At 35.7% G+C, this 19636-nt stretch overlaps 4 protein-coding genes across 9 annotated transcripts in view; 2 read left to right on the plus strand and 2 right to left on the minus strand.

Annotated features, from left to right (window-relative positions):
- mrpl11 (mitochondrial ribosomal protein L11) overlaps positions 1 to 2464 on the minus strand; it is a 40297-nt gene extending 37833 nt beyond the window's left edge. Inside the window, exon 1 of the mRNA XM_027136092.2 lies at positions 2333 to 2464. The gene's annotated coding sequence lies outside the window, so the exon portion shown is untranslated. The remainder of the gene's footprint in view (positions 1 to 2332) is intronic.
- A 1779-nt stretch (positions 2465 to 4243) lies between these two features.
- pfdn6 (prefoldin subunit 6) lies at positions 4244 to 5986 on the plus strand. Its single transcript, XM_027135136.2, has 4 exons — positions 4244 to 4446; positions 5379 to 5449; positions 5568 to 5692; positions 5829 to 5986. Exons 1-4 carry the CDS (start codon positions 4383 to 4385, stop codon positions 5947 to 5949), a joined length of 381 nt encoding a protein of 126 aa, XP_026990937.1. The 5' UTR covers positions 4244 to 4382; the 3' UTR covers positions 5950 to 5986.
- A 4046-nt stretch (positions 5987 to 10032) lies between these two features.
- Positions 10033 to 13978, minus strand: her5 (hairy-related 5). Of its 6 annotated transcripts, none has more exons than XM_047802026.1 (5): positions 13279 to 13978; positions 11956 to 11992; positions 11245 to 11324; positions 10866 to 10961; positions 10033 to 10754 (listed from the first exon to the last, which is right to left on the minus strand). In XM_047802026.1, exons 3-5 carry the CDS (start codon positions 11293 to 11295, stop codon positions 10248 to 10250), a joined length of 654 nt encoding a protein of 217 aa, XP_047657982.1. In that variant the 5' UTR covers positions 11296 to 11324; positions 11956 to 11992; positions 13279 to 13978; the 3' UTR covers positions 10033 to 10247. The 6 variants fall into 6 exon arrangements, with proteins under 6 accessions (XP_047657982.1, XP_047657981.1, XP_047657980.1 ...); XM_047802025.1 differs by having other exon boundaries at positions 12374 to 13978; XM_047802024.1 differs by having other exon boundaries at positions 11245 to 11992; positions 12374 to 13978.
- Positions 13843 to 15518, plus strand: her11 (hairy-related 11). Its single transcript, XM_027135321.2, has 4 exons — positions 13843 to 13978; positions 14137 to 14232; positions 14430 to 14523; positions 14663 to 15518. Exons 1-4 carry the CDS (start codon positions 13952 to 13954, stop codon positions 15220 to 15222), a joined length of 777 nt encoding a protein of 258 aa, XP_026991122.1. The 5' UTR covers positions 13843 to 13951; the 3' UTR covers positions 15223 to 15518.
- Positions 15519 to 19636: the final 4118 nt, after the last annotated feature.

Raw genomic sequence — 19636 nt, forward strand, 5'->3', positions numbered from 1 at the left:
GTTTTATTTTATAATTAGTCTATTATTAGTATAGTAGACTATACTACTACTAATACCGTCATACAGTCATGTGAAATCCTGTGGGATTTCTTTTTAAATAGTAAAACGTGGGCATTTTATGTTCATTTTAACAATATTGGAAGATTCAAGCAATATAACTAACCAAGTAAAACCAAAGAAAAGTCTTTAAATGATCTATAAAATGTAATTTAAAAAGAATCCAATTTCTTATGAGGAAAAAGTAAGGACACCTGCACATTTATTTGTACTTAAAATGTATAAATTACCTAGAGGTGTATCGCAACAAGTGCAAATTATTAGAACATTGTTACAGAGCATTTCGGAGGAGGCTTGCCTTATTTAAACCTCATATTTAAACTGGAAGATGGCTACAAGAAACGTCTCATTGAGGTTATTTCAGCCAAAGGGGGTAACACTAGCTATTAGGGCACAGGGTGTCCTAACGTTTTACACAGATGAAATACACATTTTGTTTTTGTTTGTTTTCTTTTGTTTAATAAGTGAAAATATAGTTGTTGTGTTTTTGTTGTGTACATGGAATTATATCAATTTCATCTACAGGTACAAATTAAAACAAGATCAGAAATTGACATGTTGACATTTCTTAATAAAGAACTTAATATTTAATGGGGTGTCTTAATTTTTTTCCTCACAAGAAATTGGATTATTTTTAAATTACATTTTATAGATCATTTAAAGACTTTTCTTTGGTTTTACTTGGTTAGTTATATTGCTTGAATCTTCCAATATTGTTAAAATGAACATAAAATGCCCACGTTTTACTATTTAGAAAGAAATCCCCCAGGATTTCACATAACTGTATTTATAGTAGTAGTAGTAGTAGTAGTAGTAGTAGTAGCAGTAGTAGTAGTAACAAGGATAATGTTTTAGAATTACCATGTCAATGTCCTGACTTTAATCCTAAAGACAGGACATTGACATGGTAATTCTAAAACATTGTCATTGTTCCTCTTTAATCATTCTTTGGTAGACAGTCTTGGGTGCTTGTGATCTTTGTCTTGGTGTATGACTCATTTTTTCTTGAGATTTAGCTCGTGGACAGATGACCTGCCATTTTTCTTTAGAATTCACGTATCATTCTGAATTCATTGTTCTATCAATGATGGCAAGCTGTCCTCTCCCAGATGCAGCAATACATACCCAAAGCATGATATTACCAACAACATTTTCACAGATGGTATAAGTCTCTTATGCTGGAATTTAGCATTTTACTTTCTCAAAAAATAAGCCCTCTCATTTTAAACCAAAAAGTTTTATTTTGGTCTCATTCCTGCACAATCTTTCATTTTTAATTTGACCTCGAAATTAAGTAAGTACTAATTCTAGAGTTTCATATAATTCTATGCCTCTCACAGATATATAACATTTTCCTGAATAAAAATAAATTACAAAGTATAATATTTTGTCCGATCTGTTTGATTGGGTTCACTTTGTCTGCTTTTGGGACTTCTGAAAATCTGATGTTTGGGGTATTTATGTAGGAATATAGAATTTCTAAAGGGCTCACAAACTTTTAAGCAACACTGTATGATTGTGTGTGTGTGTATATATATATAATATTATAGCTAGCTCTACAGCACTAAATGCTCCAGCAATATCACATAAGTTAAGATGCAAACCACACAATCAAATAATAGGCCAATAAGATTTTATTGGTAGGCCAGGACCGAGTCTATAAAAGTTAAAAATCATGCATTTGCTTTATTCTGGGTAGATTACACAGACTCAATAGATTATAGAATCTTACTTGATTAAAACAGACACCTTATGACTCTTCTCAAACTTGTCCTGCATTACAATTTAAACACTGATCTAAAAGAAATAGAAAATAGAAATAGGCTTCAAATAGAAAAGAGGCTATCAAATAGATTTAAAGAAAAAACAGCAATTTAGCAAAAAATATACAAACACAAAAAACAAAATAAACAAACAAGCAAACAAACAAACAAACAAACAAATAAAACAAAAAAACTCTCACAGCTAAAACCTTCTATAAGTGTATACATTGTGTTCATTATGTGTATATATACATATGTGTAAACATACACATAGATATTACAGAATATACTCAGTTTACCAGCAAAGAATACACATGCATAGAAATATTGAAAAGAGAAAAAACAGCTCCACTTTACAATTACAAATAAATGTGTTATAAAGCATAACACCACACACGACATCTGTTGTCACATATGTATAACCAAGTCATTCATGACAGACAAAATAAAGGCGACATACAATGAAACAAGCTGCGCGTTTTTAGGGGAATGGTGAAATAATATGTACTCACCTATCAGGGTGAAAACTATGTTCACACAAACCAGGCAAGACCTTCACGTTAAAACAGAAGCATGTGTGCTGCCATATTGCAGCCGCAAAACTACAACAAACCTTGAGAGACTGCCTCCTAACGATCAGGAAGAAGAACTACATGCGCCCTATGTGACGTACTCTATAGAGCACTGAAAGGTTTTTGTTTTTTAATTTGTTTGTTTCTTAATTTTAAAGATATTGAAAAGTATTGCAGACACCAGATCATCACACATGTAGTTTGTGGAAACCAAACGTTTTACACAAAGTTGGAAGCAGGCAGTTTCTATAAGATGCCTTTATATACTACAGACATACAATTTCCCTTGACTGGTGCTGAGCCCAAACTTATTCCAGTATGACAGTGCCTTTGTGCACAAAGTAAGGCCAGTGAAGACTAACTGGAACTGACTGTGCCCCTTTCTTCCTCACCTTCTTTTTCATGCTCCAAAATCTCCTGGAAAGCTTTTCCAGAAGAGTGAAAGTTGCTAACTGTACTCACTGTACACTGTACACTCATGACTGTGTGGCCACTACCAGCTCCAACAACATCATCAAGTTTGCTGACAACACTGTTGTGGTGGGCCTCATCTTCAACAACCAAGTGACGGCCTACCTACAGAAGATTAAGAGCCTGGTGCCAGACAAAGAATCCTCTTCTCAATGCCAGCAATAAAAGGAGTTCATAGTGGACTTCTGCATGAAAAGAAATACTAACTGCTAATGATCAACGCAACCCCAGTGGAAAGAGTGAACAGTTTTTGGCACGTTTGTTTTCAGATCTCGCAGGATCTGTCATGGTAGTGTCACATCAACACTCTGGTAAAGAAGGCTTGAAATTGTCTCTTCCACCTCAGATGCTTAAAGGACTATAAACTACCCCTAAAGTGCTAAAAACCTTCTAGACTTGCACCACTGAGAGCATCCTGACAGGAAGCATCACATCCTGGTTTGGGAACAGCACCAAGCAGGACAAACAAACTCTTCAGAAAGTGCTGCATTCAGCCTAACATATCGTATGCATTGAGCTCCCTGACCTGGAGTCTATTTACAGCAAGTGGACCAAAGCCAGGAAGATTGTGAAGGACCTCAGCCATCCCAACCATGGACTCTTTTCTCTGTTGCAGTCGAGACAGCTTTTCTGCTCCCTAAAGGCAAACACAAGGAGAATGCAGAGGAGCTTCTTCCCACAGGCCATCTGAGCCCTCAACCAACAGAACACATAGAACCAGGTCTCTATGGGCTCATACATACACACACGACACTACAACCCCAGAAGGACCAGTTTGCACTCCATACATTGCTTTACATACTTTGCACAGTATCATGTATACAGTATACCGCATCTAAATTATATTTAATATACTTATCCGCATTCCATCCAATTCATTGTATTCATTGTTTTTAGTCTTACTTTTTGTATTCATCCTTATTTTCCAGAGTCATAGATCTATGTTTATTCTTTATTTTCTCTCTTTATTTATCCTTATCATTTTAATTTCTATTGTATTTCTTCTCACTACAAGGAAAAGTCATAAAACTCCTTTCACTACATGACAAATATCATTTGAATTTGGATTTTAATTTAATAATAGCAAAGGGGGAGAAAATGTGTGAAGAGATATTTACACACGATATTTACACACATGGATGTGATTGTTAGATGTTTACACATTTTTGGCCATGTGGTATAAGGTATGTGATTTTTTAATCAAAACATTATCCTGATGTATCCTACAGCTGTTTAAATATATTTTAAAATATAAAAACACTTCTTTTGTATTTCTGGGAATACAGCATTCACTTTTACTCTTATCGTTAAGACGCAAATATTGCATTTACTCTTTATGGACATTAGGCGGCGATATTACTATTCGGCGCTCTCAGTTAGTCGCAGAATAATCACGTCATTTGCGCTGCGTCTCTCTTTCATCTGCATGGCTACGGCACAGTCTACTAGCTAAATCAGCAGATTGTGGTAGTGTATCTGGTCAAAACGGATGTTTAATTAGTCTACATTAATCATCGGTATGGCGGACGCAATACAGAAGAAGCTACAGTCTGAGCTGGAAAAGTACCAACAGATCCAAAAAGGTATCTGTGTGAAAACAATGATGAATCAAGCCCGTTGTGATGGCTGTGGGAGAGCTGATTAACATATTGATTTTTGTTGTCTAAATGTGTTGTCACTGTGGATTTGGGAACATTGGCTATCTACTATTTTCTTTATTATATTGGCCAGTTATCAGCGATGCAACAAATAACTGAGATCGTCGGCATTGCGTCATCATGTATTCACTTCTAATAGACAGATAAATACAACTTTATTGTTATTGCATAGTACAGCACAAACATATACAGAACATAAACATATGTACAGCATGTAATATATATAGAGGTATATATGTAAACATATGTACAGCATGTACTATATAGATATAAACATATGTAGAGTAAATAAATATAAAAGCTATAGACATTGTTGAAAAGTCCAAGTAAATGGTTCTAAGGCTATGGCACTCAAAAAATCTGCAGACACTTGAAATATTAGGCAGAATGTACAGTAAAGTACAGATACACATAAAATAGTGCAGATGTATTTAAGGCCCAATATGTGTAGAGAATGAGGAGTATAAAAAATACAATTATATAATATGTATATAAACATTGTTTGATGTTTGTCACTTACACTTTATTTTCTGTGTTCATAGCTTTGGTTGGGAATTTATGACGTCACTGTTTAGTACTAGTTCTTTAACCATAACTGCTGATAGTATTGAGATATTTTGTCTGTTCTCTATTGTATGCTGTATTTTGCACATTTTTGCATAAGTAACTCACTCAAGTCTATGCATTATCTCTGGGCTATTGTGACTTCATGACTACTTTGTAATGATTTTGAAAAACATTTTATTATTATTTATTTTATTTTATACTGCAGGATCTGAGAGAATAAGCAAACAAAGAATTTCATTATATAAGGAAGTTTATGCAAGAATCTTGTATAACGATGCCTTTCATTGCAGATGTCAGTAAAAGCATGTCAGCCCGACAGAAACTTGAGGCTCAGCTTACTGAAAATAACATTGTTAAAGAGGTAACAAATACTGTTACATAATTTCCAGAATTTCTGAAGTGTTAGTTATGTATTGCTTTAATGGTGTCATTTATAAAAATAAAACGTAAGTATTTATTCTATTTAATGTGTTCCTCAGGAACTAGACTTTTTGGACAGCCAGAATACGGTTTACAAGTTAATTGGACCTGTCCTGGTGAAACAAGACCTAGATGAAGCAAAGGCAACAGTGGGCAAGAGGCTTGAGTACATCAATGGAGAAATGTAAGTTGATTAGAAGTTAGGAATAATGTGTTGTACTGATGCCGCTGTAACAACACCTCTCAGTAATTAACACTACTACAATTATACAAATACATCCTTGAAAAGCATAAACTGTGTGTCTTTCCATTCTGTGCAGTAAACGTTATGAGACGTTAATGAAAGAGATGGAGCGAAAGACTGAACAGCATCGTGAGGTCCTTGCCAGTCTCCAACAAGAGTACCAACGTGCTCAAGGCCTTCCTGTTGGCAAAGCCTGATTTGTGAATGTATTATAAATAAACCCATTTATTTAGACATGCCTTGTCCTGTTTGCTGTTTCACTCCACCTAAGATTCTTGTTCAGTCATCATTAAATTTAAAAAAAAAAAAGTTTTTATAAACCGATGCATCTAAGCATCAGATCAGGTAAATTGGGTCAGTTTAACCTGTCAGCATTTATAATAACTTAACTGAGGACATTGAATAAGGGTTAGAGTACTCAACAAACAGGAAGTTGAGATAAAGTTTGAGGTAAATTAAACTTTTCATGATTAACACCTATTTTGGATGCATGTATACATATCATGCAACTACTGCAAAAATATCTGTACAGTTTGTCCACATCATGTACATGTTTTTTTTTATAATTTAATCACTTTTAGCTCCACCAATGTACTCAAGTAACTCAAATATCTGTCTTACCCGTTACTTAAAACACATCAAAATTAATCTAATATACATTTAACTGTCCGCATTCACTTTGTGAATGATTTTGATCTTTGCAATTATATTGTCAGAATCAGAATCAGGTTTATTGGCCAAGTGTGTTGACACACACAAGGAATTTGCTTCCAGCTGTTGGTGACTCTCAAAAGTACAGACACAAATAACAATATACATTTAGCTTGGACTATACAAGACAAAAACAGACAAGACAAGACAAAACAGACAATATAGATTATAAATTTTTTGTTATGCTGCTACTGCAAAAAATAAATGATAAAATGTTACCTTTAGTTGTAATTTTTTACTGATTTCTAGTGATTTTAAATTCATAAAAATCACGTCTAAGAATGCAACAAATAAGTAAATGTTTTAAATCCCTGTGTGATTTGTTAGTTTACAGAAAGTGACCCTGGTGTGCATTAGATCCACGCTGAGGGTCACCTAAAGAAGCGCGCGAGGTTTCTTTAATCATGTGGGCAGGCGAGTGGCGCGCGATGGCAGCTGTTCACCCGCTGACGTCATGCAGTCCGCTCAGGTATGGATGCTGCGTCCATGCAGTTTCAGCCCCGCCCACATGGTGACGGGCAGTTAGACAATGAATACGAAGTCGGCGAGGCGCATACGCGCTCATTGTGACTACTCACCTCCAATTAATATCCCGTCGAGGCCAAGCTGGTCCCCCTTCATTTCCCACCCGCAGCGGCTTAAAGAACGTGAATGAAAGACATTTAAAGAGCTGCGCAATTTCAAAGGAAAGGATGCGCTGGCTTTTAAGCAATAGCACCAACCGCAAACTCTGCGCTCTCAGCTGTAGCGAAAAGGCTATAAAAGGATTAACAATTCATGAGAGGTTGGGTATCTGACCTACCCTCCACTCTCTGTTGCTCTTTTAGCTAGTAGTTGTGTTACTACAGTAAAACCTCTCCACAGGTTTTACGCCTTTTTCACGTTCGTTGTAGTAAAATACCCTGTATATGATAGTCATACGCCTATCAATAAAACAGTTATGTAAACTGTTGGGTTTCAGAAATGAGAAAATTACATTACATTTACCGCATTTGGTAGACGCTCTTATCTAAAGCGACTTTTACACCACTGAGCAATGAGGGGTTAAAGATCAGGGGCCCCAGTACTTTGTGGTCCTAAGATTCAACCTCACGACCATTCAGTGCAACCCCTTAACCACTAAACTGCCACGTCCCAGGAGACGATTCCCTTTCTACTACAGTTGGTGTATATGTGAAACTATTGACTATTATTATGATCTTTATTTATCAAGAATGTAATTATTTTATTACCTATTACCGCAAATATTACTATAAAACACTGTATTTAAGTTAAGTAAAGCTTCTGGATGACTAGCCTCAAAAGTGTATCTTTGCGATTTACGGTGCTACTTCATCATCATCATCATCATCATCATCATCATCATCATCATCATCATTATTATTATCATCATCATCATCATGATCAGCAGCAGCAGCAGCATCATGACCCCACTAAAAAGCTGTAGGAAACAAAATGTATATTGTGAATACAATTAGAGACCAAAGCAATGATTTCGACATTATAAATATTGTTTATAGCATCACTGTTGATGATAAGGATTTGAAAGTATGTTATGCACGGCTACAAACAGGAAATCTATAAGCTGGAAGTTGCACAAATTTAAAACTGAGAAACCAGCTATAGCGCTCTATATCCAGGTGTATATTTGCATCAAAACTCAAATTCGTCACGTCTTGACTTAATGCTGTGAGCTAGTCGAGCTGGTGGCTCGAGCGCACACACCGAATGATGGATTCACACCTGCACGTGAACGCGTGTTCTAATTCATTGTAGAAATAGATGCAGCCTCGTTAAATTTTTGAGCCCGTTTTAACGTTTCATTTCTAATAAGTTTACTAATATAAGGTTCACTCTCACTCACTCATTTTCTACCGCTTATCCGACTAATATAAGGTTAACTGTCTATAATACACTCTAAGGTCTGATCGTGCATATATTTTCTCTTTCGAATTTTGATTTGTAAACAACTTTTTGATACATTTTGGTGCAACATTTTTTTGAATTTTATATATTTTATTTTTTACTTATTTTTGAAAATATGCTCATTTCTGACACCTTATGACAAACCAGCTAAATTCTGTTCTAATAAACTAAAGCTGGTCTGCACAGTGTTGTGGTCGCAGTAAATATAATCTATTGTTCCATGTCCTGATTGGCAGCATAAAGAAACATCCGCTCCTGAAAAGAAGTTCTCTGCAAATCTAATCTCATTTACAACCAAAAGTAGTAATTGCATTTGGAAGAATTATCCCCCAGTAACGGCCACCTAAACCGTCTCTGTTGATCCTCTGATGTGATTTCCATTTAGGCTCGTTTTTAGAGATTATCCATAGGTAACAATGCGATGCATAGAAGCGCAGAAAAGCTGGGTTTGTTCATTCTTCGCCTTAGCTGGGTTAAGCCATTTTCTTTGATCCAAAGGAAATAAGAAACGTGATAGGCGCCGTGGACTTAATTTTTTTTTTGTTACATCCAAGTTAATTTACTGAACTTTGACACTACTTTGATACCATTACATAATCTGCAAACTGTACATTTATCGTGTTTGAGCATTAGTCATTAGTACAATGAACATTTTATGAATGTGATATGTTTTAGTTTTCACTGAACTCTGTATAGTTTGCTTTTTATGCTGCAGCAAATTATAACAGTTGTGTATTTTAATAAACATTACAGTCTGTATTGGCAAAGCATTTCAAGTTATTTGGCTGGTGATAAAATAATATGTTGTCAGATGAGAGTTTAAAATTAAAAGGTTAACAACTGATGATTAAAGTCTGAACATTGAAGCAAAGCTTTCATAAAATATATAATTATTCTCAGTGCTCCACTGCTATTTATTATTTTATTCTGCTTTGCACTGTAAAATCATCCACTGATAAATTCTTTAATGAGAAGAGGCATTTTTTTTCTCAAAGCAATTCACTGTTTGGAAGAAAGTGAATATGTGTAGCAATGGTACATTTTTAAAACAGTCAAATACATTAAGTGTTCACTTCACTGTAATTGTGTGGAAAGAGGGTGCAAAAGACAACAGTTAAGATGAGAGCAGAAATCCTAATCAGTTATTTGCATCTGAATGTATTAGGTTAGCCAGGCAACTGCAGCATTTTGCAAAGGATACTAAGATAACAATGAACTAAAGTGGAACATTGGTGAATTGAAAGTGTGGAAATGTTTGGCCTATTTGCAGCTTATAAGACAAAACTTTCAGAAGAATTCTGAGGAATGATGTTTCTAAGTATGCCTCAGGATAGCTATATAAAAAACCAACTTGTTCAAGAATATATCATCAGACAGGTTTATTCATTCAATATATACAAATATATACACATTGTTTGCTTTGGCTACAGTGCAAGAAGTCAAAGTCTGTGCTGTCAAGAAAAAAAAATAGCACATTGGAAAATTTTAAAAGAAAAAAGAAAAATCAACCAAACTATGCATGTATACTTGTGGATATTAATCTAAAATCCAATTTAGCCCAATTAAGCAAATGCTTTTGGATCCATTAAAAATTCCTTAAAAAAATCTTTTCTAGAAAAATATGTACTATCAAGTACGAAACATATCTGTGACACAGTTTATTGTCCATATCAAAATAAAGATTTCAGTATTGTACAAAATCCACATATTTACATATGCTGCACATTTACACATTCATTACTTCAGTCTTTTGCACGTAATTGACTCAAGGACAACTGACACATAAACAATGTGAGCTGTTGATAAATTCAGTCAAAGATTCTGATCAATTTTTGGATGATATCTGATAATGATGTGTCTACTGTGGCCAAGGCCTCCACACAGAATCACTTGATATCAAAGGTTGCTTAGAGCTGCAAGCTATCTTCTTTGTAGGTTCGTGTATGGCAGTTCTTTGGGAAATGATGGACTGATGCAGTGCCGAGCAGGAGCTGGTCGACTCCACATAAGTAAGTACCTGCTGCCCTGGTATAGACCCACCATCATGTCTGAGGTGCAAAGCAGGTGCTAGATGACCTTGAATGGAATGCTCTTTAAGTTCCTGTTGCATGTTCACCTGCATCTTCCCGTCTAACTCTTGACTCTTGCTGGCAATAAAATTGCTGACCCTGAGCAGACATGTTCTCATACCATCTCGATAGTTGAGCTGAAGTTTACTAGGAGATCCCAGCTCAGCTTCTTCCTCATATTTTCTTTTTCCATTTTTAATGGAATTTGACGAAGGTCTGGATCGCTGCTCGGCCTTCAGGAAATTTACAACGCTCTCCAAGATCTCAGCTTTTTCCACTTTGGGATTCTTTAGTTTCTTTAAAAAGAAGAATACATAAATATTATATCAGCCGAAATGTTTGGATTAGGGTTAAAATGACTATTACAAAAATACTTTTAGGAACTTGGCATGAAGTTCAGAACTCACTTCATTACGTGTGTTCTCCACTAACAGAAGCCTCAAGGTTTCCAAACTGTGATTAATTCGGTCTCTCCTCCGCTTCTCCATTAAAGGTTTGGGAACCTAGAGAATAATGAATTATACAAAACATTTATAAAATTACTAGGAAAATGGATAAACAAATTGTTGACAGTTTTTCATCATATTATTTTGGATTAGGGTAAAATTTTTATTTGACAGAATATTATTTCTATGGGTTATTGACAATTATTTCATACTTAAAATAATGTTTGAATGATATTTTAAAAAAAACTATTTACATTTATTGAGTAAAGTAACCTATGATGAAGAAGAAATCAAGAAATAAGTATCCATGATTTGCAAGTCCTTTTTTAAGGCTTCTTACCCGTTTCATTAAATCTTTCTGGTCCGGTATTTCACTCGACATCGTCCTCATATTTGAAGGCACACAAGCCGCTAACTTTACTTCAACATAATACATTGGTAACTGTTTTAAATTTAGGCTTATGTTATACTCTGAAGCTACACACAATCCCCTCCCATGAGCGTCCTCAACCAATAGAAGCCCGATAAAAACACACCCACTTCATTAATATTCATAGAGTAAGATTTACAGCAATTAACTACAATAATGTTTATAGTAAAATTAAAAGAAAAGTAAATAACGATTGTATACTGTTATAGTCTGAAGAGCCAAGTCCGATTTAGCAGGATTTGTGTTTGTTTTAATTCGCATTAATTCTCGCATTTATAATTGTTAAGTTAACGAATTAAGGAAAAATGTAACTTGTAGACAATAGGCAATTTTACAACGTAAAATAGGGATCGGATTAATATTTGCAGGGAACACTAATCCAAACGTTTCCTGGCTTTTCAGGATCACTCATTGGAAAAAAGAACTCGGGAGGAGAGCTTTTTATCCTCAGCATTTTGTACTGGATTATCCACCGCAACCGCAGGACTGAGCATTGAGCACAATCTCAGTCAGTTACACAAGACCAGACAATAACACTGTGGCCATACAATACAACGTTACCGGTCTGCAGAGTATGCACCCAAATAACCTAAAGTAGGAACCAAGGAATCACGTTCTTACCACACGACTATTAGGACTTCAGTCAACTAATTCATTTCTGTGAAAAAAAAAGTCAAAATTGTAAAGATTTTTTTTCAGACCACCAGATTTGAACCACAATGGAAATAAATTATTTGTCGTAACCATTGTGCAGTTTTAAAGGTTTAAATGTAGTCAGACATAAGAGATTTGGCTGAATCTATGTGCAAATTTGTTACAAATACACCAGATTCAAATATTTATTCAGAGAGATACTATATGTAAATTGTATTTTAAAACCACTTGTTTTGGGGTTATCCAACTGATTCGGGTGTGTCTACATGAAAACTGTCGACTTTTCTCACCAATTCCTTCCCATTAAACGAGTCAATTCATACACAATTAACGGAATAGTGCTAAACGTTTGGCCATTACACCTCTAGTATTTCCCTCCACCTACCTACACCAGACACCCTGTTGTTAACCCCGTTCTCTTCTGGCCACGTGCAGAATTCTCACGTCACAAGTTTAGGTATTTTCCGTCACGCAGTGCCACATTAAACAAACAAACGAAAAAATATACAACCTTAATGAAATGTGTTAATACAGACAACATGAACACATACCTTTAAATATATATTTTTTAAATAATCAATTGGGCAGAGCAAATCTACAGGACAATTGATAGCCTATGTTAAAGTGGTTTAAGTTAACTTTTGGACCAATATTGTATAGAACCTATGGTTAGAGATGACCTGATTTTGTAAGACGTTGAGACTTGCACAGACGTGCTAACAGGCCACGATTAACACTATCAATCACCTGTTTCTGTCATAAGTCGTGAATATACAGGACACACATAAAGAACAGGATTCGATCTTGATTTTAGCGCGTATTCCTCATCGAAATAGATTTCACCCTTAGACTTCAGTGTAATACTTAAAACTGGATGGATTGAATTTTTTGTATACTGGTGCATGGACTATCAGTATCACTGTGCAAATTCAACCCAGTCACTGCACTCGTTAGACCTTCTGAATGATTTAAGGCACAAAGTTCACCAAGAGTACACATTCCCAACTAACGCCTGAAATGAAATGGTTTGGCACATGGTCTTGGCGCCTGATGTAACACTTCACTTCGGTTCTCACAACAATATTTTTTTTTGGAATTCTCAAATTTCACGTTCTGGTAAAACAAGTTTTTACCCACGGAACCATGCGATATTAAATTGGTAATCTGTCGCGCTAACCGTTTTCAGTTGAAACCAATTTTGTGCGTTTAGTGGTTAAATTAAACTGATTTCTAAAGAGGTCACGTGTGTCAGTATGTTAATTTTTGACTCTCTCACTAAACTTTTCTCACCTTTCTCCCACTTGACTTACTTGCAAGCACACTTATCGGAATGGTGCTAAACGTTTGGCCATTACAACACTCCTATATCCCTCCTCCATCATAAACACGAATAACTTTCCCAAGCATAAACGCCCTGTTTCCTCATAGCCACGCGTTGATTTATCCAAAGCTGAATAAGAATCAATAACAATACATTTTAGGCCATAAAACCATAAAAAAAACAAACAAAAAAAAAAACTGTTTGCATAGAGCATGCGTATGGAGTGACAGGTAGTGCTCTGATGCCTTACAACTCCCAAACCATATTAGATTTCTCCATAATGAAGTTATTACGTCACTCTAATTTCCAAGAGATAACGTAGGTCCTACTGTCCACATCTAAAATATTTCCATAAATATTAATCAGATTTTGTCCTGAACTAAAACATTTCAATCATTAAGCTTGGAGAAAACATGGCCAAACAAATCAGGACAGAAACATTTGGATGCCAAACAGCTGTTTTTTTGCTCACAGGCAAGAAATTCGTCATTGGGATTGACGTCACCACCGACCCTCCACCAATCAGAAAAGCGTATTCTGCACCATAAAGGTTTCAGCCTCGTTCAGTTCCGCAGTTCGTCATCAGGCAGACTTTCAAGAAGTTTCTTAACAAAGCAACAGTATTCAATTGCAACATCCGCCATGGCTAAAACAGAAAGCGGGAGAAGAGTAAGTGCCTCTTAATTCAAAACCTTTTACTTCTATTCAGTTAAGCAATTAATTACCTAAGCAATTTTGGCTCACATTTCATTGCTATATAGAGATACAGTGATGATATAACATAAAATTTTAGACAGACTGTTAAATATTTGAAAATGTCCTCATAGAAACTGAAGCCAGTGATTGAGAAGAAAAGAAGAGACCGAATCAATCAAAACCTTGCTGTTCTGAGGGCTCTTCTGTTCAACAGCACCGCTGATACGGTCAGTAAACTAAATAGGATTAACTGGCTTCAAAATACTATATATATGGTATATTAATGTTAGCAATTTGTTTTATACATTCTTCTTGTTTGTGGTATGTCTACAGTATCCCTACCTTTTATTCTGCACATTACTTTTGCATTAGTAGGTACTATGCAACAGGAATCATTTTTCTCTTTTCTCCCTTCACACCACAGCGTTTACAAAACCCCAAACTGGAGAAAGCTGAGATCTTAGACTTGGCCGTTCAATATATAAGAAATAACACACGCGACAAAACAGATAACAAAGGTATATATATATTTTAATTTCACAGCAATTTTTATACTGGATATGATTTTTTATATGACAACTATATGTCTTGAATCCTCTATTGTGGTGTTGCTCCCACTGTTTAACAGAACTTTAACTCTTCTGATTTTCTGTATAGGGTCTGTAAATCAGACAGTCATTGAAGTCACACATACTCACACAAACTCATCGAAACATGTCTCTGCTGCTCACGTGACCCAGCGACGCGTTTCAGACTTTGAGAGTGATAGAGAGAATTCGACAAAGAGTCCGGAATACTGTCTGGATCACCAGCGAAGTCATTCTCCCAGTGCTGGGAGAGAACCAGACATGAAGTCACCAAACTCTCATACTAAGCCTTGTACAACAGTGTCTCATTCCTACACCCGAGATCTCATCTTCAGTGATTCATCTTCAGTTGCTTCTAAAACTGCCTGCCAAAATCCTATTGTCTTTACTCCATCAGAAGAGCGTTCTCCTCCACCCTCTCCACTCTACATACCAATTGCTCCCTCCATGTCTCCTCCATCATTCTCCTTCCCTCTATTTACAACAGCATTCTCTGTCTGCAGACTTGGGGATTTACCTAAGCCACTACATCTTCATAAACCCAGAGCTCTCACTACATCACTGACTCTTCATCTTGACACAAACGAAGCTTTCCCTCCATCACAATCAACATGGAGACCGTGGAGCTGAAATGGTATGGGGAACTGGTGTCTCAAGCTCTGACAAGAAGGAACAAGAGGGTGCTCATAGCCACCTCTTGTGGACAGATGTGGTACCTGATGAACCGAATATTTATAGTCCAATGTCCATTATTCGTTTAAAGTGTATTTCACTGTGTATTGTTCTTATATAATCTATTTATCAACAATTGTGGATGTCTCTATATGCACCACCACTTTTTGCATATATTCTGTAAATATGTAAATTGTATTTTACTAAATTGTCTCAGTAATTATTGTTGATTAAAACACTTGATAGAAAAATGACAACTCTGTGATATATTTTCTTGATTGTGTAATATTAAATCATTTTGAAACATACAAATAAATAGGTTTTACAAATATATGAAAGTCCAAATAAACACTTTATATTCCTTTAAATTACTATTAATTGGCCCACAAACACAAAGCATATAGATGTTAAAATGTCACACAACATATAGATGTATTATAATAGTTCACAAAATCACCGTGTATATACTATATAAACAGGAAATATGCAACATTTACAAAGTAAATGTAAAAATGTAAACCATTTATTTACAGAGACATTTACAGAAATTCACAATTGCAAAACAACTTGAATATATTTTTAAAGTAATCTTTACACTTTTTTTGTTAGGATATTTCTTCTTTTCATTTATCTCCTGCTCCTACACTAAACAGACCATACTGTATAACTTGTTTAAAGAGTAGTGCAGAACTCCATAGCTGAACACAAGCAAGTTGGATGAGTGCAACCTGCCTAATGGTGGAGCTATAGTGCATTTACATTTTGACCCATATGTTTTGAACTGAAGTCAGACACTCAAAATTACTCTCATTCCTAGGGTTAATCCAAACCCTAGTAGCTACCAACCAACTGTGTTAGCCTATGAAACACCCTCAACACCTAGTAACCAATCAGGATTGCATTGCAACACTAGACATTTTGTACAGATTAGGGTGTACAATTGGATTTTTTTCTATAGAAACACCTTAACAATGAAATGGATTATCATACTAACCAGGTGGTAGGTATATCGTAACAAATACACAGCAGTGCACTAGCTATCAAGTGAAATATGATAGCAATCACCTAGCAAAATTTCATCAACTTTTAACTTTCAGCTTTTTATGCATTATAAACATTGACTTCCTGAAGACCATAATCCTTAGCAAGGCATTCGAACTCATCCGGCCATGTAAATGTGCTTTATTTTTCTTTGCTGCCATTCTTGTGGTCAGTGGAAGGTTGAAATAATGAAACGTTTGTGCAAATATAATATTAGTTGACGTCAGAAAGATATGCACTTAAAATATCAAATGAACTCTAAACTAGCACCAGTGGCGTGAATGATAAAACGTGTCAGTCATACAATCCTAAAAATGGCAATATATTCTATTAACTTTAACATGAAATGCCTACTGTGGCCAGCAGAGGGCACCCTCACATAGAAAAAGGCTATAAATTTATAGGACTTCAAGTTAATCACTTCACATAGTAGTGCACTCTCAAAAATATAGGGCTAGGCATTGTTGCTGTCTTGACTGGCCTTCTGGCAAAAAGCCGAAGACTCAAGACGTCTCTCTTTTATAAATGACAGTATTTCTCTCACACTCTTTCAGCTGGGGATAAGTGTGTGCCCTGTTTCTTATCTCCTGCTCCCATCTCTATTACAAGGCCTGAATATTTTCTGCACAAGGCACCAAGGGATTTGCCTGAAGAAAACAGGCTCTATGACATGATAGAACATGTCTTCGGATAATGGTTATTTCTTTTTTTTTTCTGCCTTTCTGCCTCCTCTTCTCTCATCTTCATGTTCAGAAGCGTCTCTCTGTAGTAGTGCCATTTCTTCTGAGGTGGCTATTGTTCATTGTAAGGCAAGCAAGGAAGCATAGCATGGCAGGATTTGCTTTTCTCCAGTGTCTTTTTAGAGTGTGATCATTATGATGTAGCACAGCAAAAATTACAGATCCCCTTAGGCACAGTAGATGAATCCACATTGAGAAAAGGTACATAACAGTTGCTTAAATACCCATAGATTTATCGGGACGCACTGATTACAGCTAATCTTGTTCGTCACAGCTACTTTAATGCTGACTGTAACCCATGCATTCCAGATCTGTCCCAATTAGGGAGTGGCTTAAAGAAAACACTGAGGAGGAACCAACCCAGAAGAACCATCCCATTCCTTTTGTCATGGTTTATTGGGCTCAGAGCTAAATACATTTGTGTTGGCACATCTCGAAAGCAATTTGTTGAGGCAGAGCCGCTGTCAAACATTTCCATCACACGTGCACACACTTGTACATGTTGGATGTTGAATGCATGCACAAATAACATTACATTGGATGCATTTCTCAAAATATACTAATTTAGCAAGATTGGCTGGAACTTCCCTATACTTTGAACAAAAAAGTCATTTAAAGGTTTAAAAAAGGATCATACAGTTTCATATCCTCAACATTACGATTCATTTCAGATTAACAGACAGTAATCAGGAAATGCCTAAGGCAATGGGATATAGCGTTTACAGAGTGTGGCTGACTGAACATCTGAAAACTACATTTGAGAATCTTCTTAATCTCAGTCTAGTCAAGTAAATACAACAAGAATTCAAACATATTTTTTTTTCCAGCAATCTAAAGACCTTTTAGGAATTAATGATTTCTACTTCCTTGTAACCCTGAAGATAGAGCCTGGTTAATAGAGCAAGGTGGTCATTTTCATTTCCTCATTCTACAGATTCAAAGTATTTAATAATTAAAGATTATGCAAGATTACGGTTGTGGTTAGAGATAGGAAAGACTAAGCTCTTGTAATGCTGAACCATCTGAGAGAAAAATAAATACTCTTTATTTCAACCTGAAGTAATACATTTTGTGATGTTTGTATATATAAGGATTTATCTGGTGTGCTAACTATACATACTTATATGGTTTTCTAATAGGTCTAACTGTACAGTATTTAATTTATTTGTATTAATATATAAGGACGGTTTTACCTAACTTTATAATATAATATGTGGCATATGTGTTGTAGTGCCATTTAATATTTTAGTATCTGGAGATATGGGTTTTTGGATTCAGCTTAAATGAGCACAGTGCAGGAAGACACTCAAGAATGTCGATCTGTCGCTACCCACAACTAAACACCATTTCCCCCTCTTTCATTTCTCTTTTTTCCTCTCCAAAGAGAGCTTTGAAGTCAACAGAGAAAGAAGACTGTAGCAAAATTACCCACAGTCTGATCCTGTTTTTTTTAACATAAGTCTGAAGGGGCGGGAGAACCACTTTTCCTCACAGCTCGGCTGGGAGCGTTTAATCTCAGGCCACAAGAGACAGCAGTGCTGACAGACTGACAGGACTACTGGACATGAATTCAGGGAGCTGTAAGTTCCTTAGTGGCTCCTAGAGAATATTTCTACTGTCTATGCATCAACACACAAGTAAACACACTACAGTGTGGTGCATTGATGATGAGCAGAGCTTGGGCCAAAAAGTTCAACTTATTTACTCTGCAAGTCCCTGTGACAATTATATTATTATATTTAATAAGATATAAATATACTCTTCTATTAATCTAGACTCTTTGAATATATCTGAGTAATACTATATGGTCTGAAGCTATTTTTATTTTTACTAAGGATATTCTTATTATTGCTTAACTACTACTCAAGTGGAGTCTTTGTAACTTTCTATCCTCTTACAATAAAACTGGAACCATCATGACATTTATAAGAATGCTGGTTATATTAGAGCTCTTTTAAAATGCTTAAATAGCTGCTCATAGACAAAGTAGATGTTTAAAGTATTATGTAAGCAGGGTCCTCTCCCAGATCTGTAACCCATACTTAATAGATACTGTATCTGCCTCTGCTCCTTGATAGTCAAAACAAAGATTACTTAACAATTGCTTTAGAGAGCCAGCGTTGGGGTATTAAGATTCTATTTTAGCACCTTGATTCTGTTGAATCATAACTTTCAATAGCCTACTGATTTCTCTGTATTAACTTTCAGAATTTATTATTATATGGCATTTTAATAATGTGCAGAAGTAAACATGACATTTCACAACTTTCACTTAATTTATTTTTCTACAATTCTAAACTCCATTTCAATGTAGAAGATAAATTATGTAAGTACATACTGCTTGTCCTCATAAAACATTTACAGGTAGAGTGAGTGTGGCCCATAGATATTTAGTTATGCCTTTGAGGTTACATGTTAAAAGAGCAGTCGTGTTTAGAAGCATTAGTAAATTGCTGCCTTGCCTGACCCAGCTCCTCTCTGCCATGGGTGGGCTGTGACCCAGCTAGCCTGCAGCCATGCTTATATAAAAAACCTCTGCACTGCACTCTTGTAATCCTTTAGGATGCACTTCACTTCAGTTAGAAGGTTAC

Source organism: Tachysurus fulvidraco, chromosome 17, assembly GCF_022655615.1.
Source record: "Tachysurus fulvidraco isolate hzauxx_2018 chromosome 17, HZAU_PFXX_2.0, whole genome shotgun sequence".
NCBI classification, from domain to species: domain Eukaryota; kingdom Metazoa; phylum Chordata; class Actinopteri; order Siluriformes; family Bagridae; genus Tachysurus; species Tachysurus fulvidraco.